Source organism: Saccopteryx leptura, chromosome 12, assembly GCF_036850995.1.
Source record: "Saccopteryx leptura isolate mSacLep1 chromosome 12, mSacLep1_pri_phased_curated, whole genome shotgun sequence".
Classification (NCBI taxonomy): Eukaryota; Metazoa; Chordata; class Mammalia; order Chiroptera; family Emballonuridae; genus Saccopteryx; species Saccopteryx leptura.
In genome coordinates this window covers 9,947,225-9,955,244 of record NC_089514.1, presented here as the reverse complement: position 1 = coordinate 9,955,244, position 8,020 = coordinate 9,947,225, and the positions used below count along the sequence as shown (strand labels likewise).

The following is an 8,020-nucleotide window of genomic DNA, read 5'->3' as shown; positions in this document are numbered from 1 at the left end:
AAATGGAGGCTACAGAACAGTGTAATCAGGGTGAACAAATTTTGGTAAATATAAAACGTATTCCAAGAAAGTTTAAGAAAATAGACAGCAAAGCATAGTGAATATTTCCCTTTTTATTCATCGCATTTCTACAACATACATATATTGCCAGTTTATTTTTCCTTGTTTGTTTTTAATAAGAATTAAGAATTTGAGTTCAGTAGAAAACCCTAATTTCAAAGCATCACAGTTTGAAATGAATGGAATCATTTCAGGTTTTCTTAAATGCGCCTGTTATAAATCAAAGTTCATCATTTTGTTTGCAACAATTTTAAAAAATCAAGTGGTCATGTAAACAAGGAAGCAAACAGACATAAGATAGCAAGAGAGCAATTGACAAAATAGCAACAAACCTTGTTCCAATGGCTGTTACAGTATAATAAATAAAATGACAATTAACTAAACAGACCTTTATTTTAGTCTCCAAAAAACAAGCTGTTAATTTTTTCCAAGATAAGCACGATTAACTTAAAAACAGCATTTACAATGCCTCTTCAAAACATTCCCCTTTAATGGGAAACTTCAGAGAATCTTTTAAAAAAAAAGTATTTTGTTGTCATTGTTAAGACAAAGCAGAATCTGGCGTAAGTCAGGGGAACCCGGTCATACTTCAGGTCCTTCTCCTCCAGGAACCAGCTGCAGAGGAGGAGCAAGTTTAGTGACACCCCCCGCCACATCACCTAAGAGTGCCTGCTGGACGCTGCTCATTGACCAAGGCCCCTCCCGCTTCTCTGCTCCTCCCACTTTCTCCAGCATCCATCACAACTCTGCCATCAACTAACTCAGAGCTAGTGTCTCTACAATAATCCTTAGCAAAATAAAAGATTAGGAAGTACAAGCAAATTTACCTTCCGGCCAAATGGAATCTTCAATCGCTCAGCTTCCGAGCCCCGCCCCCAAAGCACCCCCTCCCATCTAAAGCACCACAGGTTGGTTCTGTAATCCTTCCCACAAAAATGTTCTAGCACCAACATAAAACAACTTTAGTGCCTTACCATTGTTATATTATTTCCATTTAGCAAAATCTGGTCTAATTTAGTAATCCTTCTTCCTTCTGGTGTGATTTCACTAAATGAATACGTTAAAAAAAAAAGTCAAGATAAACAGAGACAATCAAAGCCAACACTCTGATCCCTGAAAAGGTTAGCACTGGACATAAATGAGGTCGACAATTATATCCCGAGTTTTCAGAGACAAAAGTTATCCACTGGGTGATGCACCTTCTCTCCCAAAGGAAACAGAGGGGACTGACTAGCCTAAGACCCACAGCTAATAGGGCTGATCTTTATAAAAGTAGCTGAAACTTGCCACGGAGATCAAGTATGAAGTAAAACATTTAGTATCCTCAACGGTTTTACTGTGACTTACTACTGATTCCTACCCATTAAACCAGGCTGCAATCAATCCGATTCTGGAAGCAGAGATACTGGCTGCAACCTTTATAACTGACCCGCCACTTACATTTTATCTTACACACGAATTACAGCGCAATTAATTTACTTAAGAGCACTAAATGCTCTTACTATCAATTCCTTAATTTGACTTGAGCCCTGTTTTTAGTATCTTTTACCTTAAAATTTTGTCTCCACTAATTTCCTAGCAATATGGTAATACTGCATTAAGGTAATAACCCTCAGATCCAATTTTACTAGCAGAATGTCAGTTAATAAAATGTCTACTCTTAAGGTAATTCCAACAGATGTTTTCTCATACATCATTTTAATGACAACAGTACTAAAACTGCCTTAAGTTAAAAAGAGATTCCCACCCCACCCCACAATTCCTTAATTTTTAACACTACTCACAACTCAGTGACATCTTCCAGTACCATATCTGAAATTTGGTGTTAAGAAAATAAATTTATCAGGCTGTTACTCCGGTTTTCTGCCTTTCTTCAGTTGCAATTTTAACACTTAACACCATGGCTCGAATTCAAAAGGCTTGTGATTGGTAGGAACATGATCCTCTTTTAGTTACACATTCACTTAAAATACTTCCTGAGGCCTGACCAGTCGGTGGTGCAGTGGATAGAGCGTCGACCTGGGATGAGGAGGACCCAGGTTCGAGACCTTGAGGTTGCCAGTTTGAGCACGGGCTCATCTGGCTTGAGCAAAGCTCATCAGCTTGGACCCAAGGTCGCTGGCTTGAGCAAGGGGTTACTCGGTCTGCTGAAGTCCCACGGTCAAGGCACATATGAGAAAGCAATCAATGAACAACTAAGGTGTTGCAACGAAAAACTGATGATTGATGCTTCTCATCTCTCTTTGTTCCTGGCTGTCTGTCCCTATCTGTCCCTCTCTCTGACTGTCTCTGTGAAAAAAAAAATAAAATAAAATACTTCCTGAGAATACCTCGATTTTATTATAATTAGCAGTTAAGTAAACTGTCTATAGTTCTTAACTTCCCTTCTTAAACACTGAAGAAATACCCATACCACCACCACCTTTTAGAAGGATACTGACAAAGTCATCAAACCCTAGAAGTGTGCCAACAATTTCCTTATCACTCTTCATCACGATGTGAATTCTTGATCCGATGCACTTGTCCACAAGCTCTGTATGTTTTTTTTAAAGGGAGAGGGGAAAAGATTATTTTAGCAGTTCATTACTTCAACAAACATTTACCTGCCTATTCGCGCTTATTACTTGCAGATGGTGAAAGGTAAGCAAGGAAAAGTATTCATTCAGACACTTTAGATTTATTACCACATATCTCTCTTCAATCACTACATGAACAGGAAAAGTCTTCCCTGCTCTCCATTCACCTTTCCTTTTTTTTTTCTGTTTTTTTGTATTTTTCTGAAGCTGGAAACGGGGAGACAGACTCCCTCATGCGCCCTACCGGGATCCACCCGGCACGCCCACCAGGGGGCGTTGCTCTGTCGCCTGGGGCAGAGGCCAAGGAGCCATCCCCAGCGCCTGGGCCATCTTTTTGCTCCAATGGAGCCTCCGCTGCAGGAGGGGAAGAGAGAGACAGAGAGAGACAGAGAGGAAGGAGAGGGGGAGGGGTGGAGAAGCAGATGGGCGCTTCTCCTGTGTGCCCTGGCCGGGAATTGAACCCGGGACTTCCGCACGCCAGGCCGATGCTCTACCACTGAGCCAACCGGCCAGGGCCTCATTCACCTTTCCTACGCTGCAATTTATCACGCTTGTGGTTTTACATTAGATTGTTTAGTTAACAATATGAAACCCCCTCTAGGCTCTCGGCTCCCCGCAAGAGCAGAAACTGGTTGTGTTTTGTTATCACTGTGTCCCCAGTGGGCAGTGCCTGGCATCTGCAGGGTATTCCCAAAGAGTATGTCATTTAAAAACAAAACTTTTTTAAAAAGCTTTTCAGACAAAGGAAAAAACGTCAATCACAGCCCCAATCCAGTAACTCAATCACTCTGCAGCTACAAAGTGTCAGGGCGAGAGGCGGAAATGTCCGCATCCGAGATTCCCTCTTGCCCCCTCCCCCTCTGCCCTCCGACAGCGGCCAGGACACCTCTTCGGCCGGCTCCGCGCTGCCCGTTACGACGTCTACTTGTCCAGTGTCCCGTCTCCTCCGCTGGTTTGCGCGCTACTGGAAGGCAAGGGCCGTGATTTCAAGTTGTCGGATCGCGCCCAGCCACGGGGTGGCGCGCGTGAGCTCAAAACCGCTTGTGGAATGAATGAGTGACAGAGCTCGTTTCCAGATGCCCCTTGTAAGGCTCCTTTCGGACCCCGCCGATTCCTTCTCTCGGTAACCGGCCAGCTACGCGGCAGGGTCCACTCCGGGGGGCTTAGACGCCGGGCTGAAGGGTGGGCTGCTCAGAGGCTGGCGACGCATGCGCGCAGTGCGGCCCAGCTCGGGGACGCCTGAGTTCCGGGGGTCGCCAGCCCCTGCCTAAAGGACGCCTAGCACGCACGCTGGAGACGGGGGCGGCCTGGGACCGCAGACCTGGAGCCCAGAGAGACGCCGCGGGGTGGGGGGAGCAGTTGGTCCGGTGCAGTTTCCCAACACTTGGCCCCCAGGCCCTGGGCCCCCGTTTCCAACATTACCTAGGGGCAGCAGCTGCGACGGGTTGGTGGTAGCGTTTGCCGCCATGGCGATACCGGAAGTGGTCTGCTTCCAGCGACGTCCGGACGGCGAGTTTGAAAGAGCGCGCTTCCGCTTTTTCCCACCGCAGCCGGGACAGGCTCGACCAATCGAAGGCCGAGCGTGCGACCGGGCCACTGCACGAGGATCGCGCTGGGTCCCTTCTTTCCCGGACAGTCAGATCCCGGGAAGTGTTTTTGTATACTGGGCATTCTGCGATCTTGACGGGTAACCCATTCTCCCCTCTAAGTTTATGAGAGACGTTTAAAATATCCTACCTCGTGAATAAATTCATTGAAGTTTCATGAAGAAAACCCACGGTCAGCCAGCATTCTTTGTAAACTTAAACATTTTTAGGGTGTGGATTAAAATGTTTTTCTACTGTGTCTAACTCATGGTTCTTTACCTTGTATCGAGTATTGTTTTTTAAAGATTTTTATTTATATTCACTTTTTTTAAAACGCTTTGTCTAACGGGCAACCACCAGATGGCACTCTATGTTAACGTCATCGCTCAATGCTTTTGCACTTCTGTTTTGAATAGAAAGTAATTTGCCTTAGTCGATCTTATATATACACACATATATCCTAGGAACTTTCTTTTTTTTTTTTTTTTTTGTATTTTTCTTAAGTTGAAAACGGGGAGGCAGTCAGACAGACTCCCGCATGCGCCCGACCGGGATCCACCCGGCATGCCCACCAGGGAGCAATGCTCTGCCCATGGCTCTGCTGCAATCAGAGCCATTCTGCGCCTGAGGCATGGCCACAGAGCCATCCTCAGCGCCCGGGCCAACTTTGCTCCAATAGAGCCTTGGCTGCGGGAGGGGAAGAGAGAGACAGAGAGGAAGGAGAGGGGGAGGGGTGGAGAAGCAGATGGGCGCTTCTCCTGTGTGCCCTGGTTTGGGAATCGAACCCGGGACTCCCGCAAGCCAGGCCGACACTCCACCACTGAGCCAACCGGCCAGGGCCTATCCTAGGAACTTTAAGCTAGAGTCTAAACAAGAGGGGCCAGAAAAATATTATTCATTTATACAACAAATGGTTGTAAAGCACCCATCATTTATTCATTGAACAAATATGTCTTAGTTGCACACTACTTGTCCGGCGTTTTGTTGAGTATAAAACAGCGTACAGAACAGACACTACAAGGTCTTCTGCCCTTGTAAGAGCTAAAGGGTGTATGGGGGAGAAAGACAACTAACAAACATGTACAAGGCACATGACATTTAATATATAAAGCAAAATCTTTTAGCTTCAAGATTTCTAAAGAAGTGGGTATTGTTCTAAAAGTACCGCACCCCAGATTCTGAAAGGCACCGTACCTCACTTCATCGGGTTTACGTAGAGACACCCAGTCCAGCTGAATTTTGAAGAGTTTTATTACAGGAGGAGATTTATTAAATATGCCAGCCGCATATGGCTGACACGGGGCAGCAGACCCAAATCGTGCAGTCCCCCAAAATAGTTCAGGGGCTGCTTATATACCCTTGATCACACACAGGCTGGGGAGAGCATGACATTATGGCACAAGCTGACATTTGTTTAGGGGCTACACAGAAACATTAAGATTTTTAAGGTAACACAATTAAAGATGTTTACAGATCTTTTCAGGGTTCATCTTCCCTCACTAGCCTAGAGGTATTTTACTCTCAAGATTCCAGGAAGGGGAGGAACTACAATCAATGCAAGGTGGTATGTAAATTCTGTCTCCTATTGAAAGAGAAAGAGGCCCTGGCCGGTTGGCTCAGTGGTAGAGCGTTGGCCTGGCGTGCAGGGGACCCGGGTTCGATTCCCGGCCAGGGCACATAGGAGAAGCGCCCATTTGCTTCTCCACCCCCCCCCTTCCTCTCTGTCTCTCTCTTCCCCTCCCGCAGCCATTGGAGCAAAGATGGCCCGGGCGCTTGGCCTCTGCCCCAGGCGCTAGAGTGGCTCTGGTCGCGGCAGAGCAACGCCCCGGAGGGGCAGAGCATCGCCCCCTGGTGGGCGTGCCAGGTGGATCCCGGTCGGGCGCATGTGGGAGTCTGTCTGACTGTCTCTCTCCGTTTCCAGCTTCAGAAAAATACCAAATAAATAAATAAATAAAATTTTAAAAAAGAAAGAGAAAGAGTTTCTCGTTAACCTTTATTTTAGATTTAAAACTAAATGACCCATTGTTCTTGCAAGCTAGAAACTGCTACATTCTCCTCCCTCCCTTCCCCATAGGAAGGACAGGACAGGAAAGCCTGACTTTTCCTCCCAGAATATCAATATTAATTTTGCAGCTTTTTGGTACCTTACAACAGTATGAGGGAAATGTCAGTGAGGAGGTTCAGAAGTTTTTACAAAAGGGCCCTTGAATTCAAAGTCCATAGGATTCATCCACCTTCGATATCCCAAGACAAATAATAGCTTTTTTTTTTTTTTTTTTTGCATTTCATCAATATTAAGCATTTACTATGGTCCAGGGAACTACTATGTGCCTTTGAGACAGGTGTTAAGTTGAAGTTCCTCATTCTCAGAGAGGTTTAATTTGACCACTGGCCACATAGATTGCTTGGGAAGCTTCGGAGGAGTTGACAGAAGTCTAGTCATGGAGGATGACTAAGAACTGGAGAGGCAGAAAAGGGGCAGAAGGAGCATTCCAAGTAGAAAGAAGACCGTGTGCAGCTGGCATGTGCCCACCTCCACACATCTCTTGCTGCACTTTATATCTTAACATACTTCCTCTAAGTTTGGCATTAAACCCTTCCCTTCCCAAATGTCCCCCTCAGTCATTCCAGTCCCTAGTGAATTTAGGATATTGCACTGAGGATGCTCTGCCCCAAAGCTCTGAGAAATCCTGTTCATCCCTCCGGGCCCTGCTCAAATACGACTCTGGGAAGCTTCTCGGACTTGCAGGCTTGCTGGGCTCTTCATTATCCTGCAACAATCTTAATAGCTCTCAACATGCTCTCAATGATTTCTCTTGTAATTATCTATTGAAGGGGGTACCACCCCCACAAAAAACTGTGAGTTCCTCAACGTCAAGAGTTTTGGGAAGCAATCTGGTGACTAAATCCATTGGTTCTGAAGTTAAATTACTTTGGTTCAAATCTTTGGTTCTTCTCTCTGCCACAATTCCTTCTAGTTATTTGGCCTTGGGCAAGTTACTCAACCTTTGTAAGTCTCAATTTGGCCATTGGAAAAAAACAGAAGCCACACGAAGGTAGCAATTCCTTTTCTTTTTCTTTTCTTTTCTTTTTTTTTTTTACAGGGACAGAGAGAGAGAGAGTCAGAGAGAGGGATAGAAAGGCAGAACAGAGAGAGATGAGAAGCATCAATCATCAGTTTTTCATTGTGACACCTTAGTTGTTCATTGATTGCTTTCTCATATGTGCCTTGACCGCGGGCCTTCAGCAAACCGAGTTACCCCTTGCTTGAGCCAGGGACCTTGGGTCCAAGCTGGTGAGCTTTTCTTTTTTCTCAAGCCAGTTGAGCCCGCGCTCAAGCTGGCGACCTCAGGGTCTTGAACCTGGGTCCTTCCGCATCCCAGTCTGATGCTCTATCCACTGCGCCACTGCCTGGTCAGCCCCCCCCCCCTTTTTTTTTTAATGCACTACTTACTACACACACTTCTAGGTGTACTTTACGGTCTAATGAATATTCATTAAATTGATTCTTGTTATTTCAGTCAAAGCCATCAATAGACTCCTAGATTTTCATGAGATTCAAAAGACAAAGTAATGTCAACTTTGTTTGTGAAACCCTTCATTTTTCCCGGTTTTTCTTTTCTATCTTTATTCCTGTTATATTTTCACCATACCATAATGAGAGCAGAGACCAAATTTAAGTCATTGTCACTTGATAGAGTTTAAAATTCAGAAAAACATGCTGTCAGAACTCGTTGTTTTCTGTCACAGTAGTAAAATGACCATTAGCAATTTTCAATACCGTTGATGAAGAATAAA

At 45.2% G+C, this 8,020-nt stretch overlaps 1 protein-coding gene across 1 annotated transcript; it reads right to left on the bottom strand.

Moving 5' to 3' along the window:
• Positions 1 to 436: 436 nt before the first annotated feature.
• Positions 437 to 4,151, bottom strand: LSM5 (LSM5 homolog, U6 small nuclear RNA and mRNA degradation associated). The gene is made up of 5 exons (XM_066354205.1): positions 4,059 to 4,151; positions 2,498 to 2,593; positions 1,845 to 1,872; positions 1,035 to 1,107; positions 437 to 675 (listed from the first exon to the last, which is right to left on the bottom strand). The coding sequence occupies exons 1-5, from the start codon at positions 4,102 to 4,104 to the stop codon at positions 643 to 645; spliced, it is 276 nt and encodes a 91-aa protein (XP_066210302.1). The 5' UTR covers positions 4,105 to 4,151; the 3' UTR covers positions 437 to 642.
• Positions 4,152 to 8,020: the final 3,869 nt, after the last annotated feature.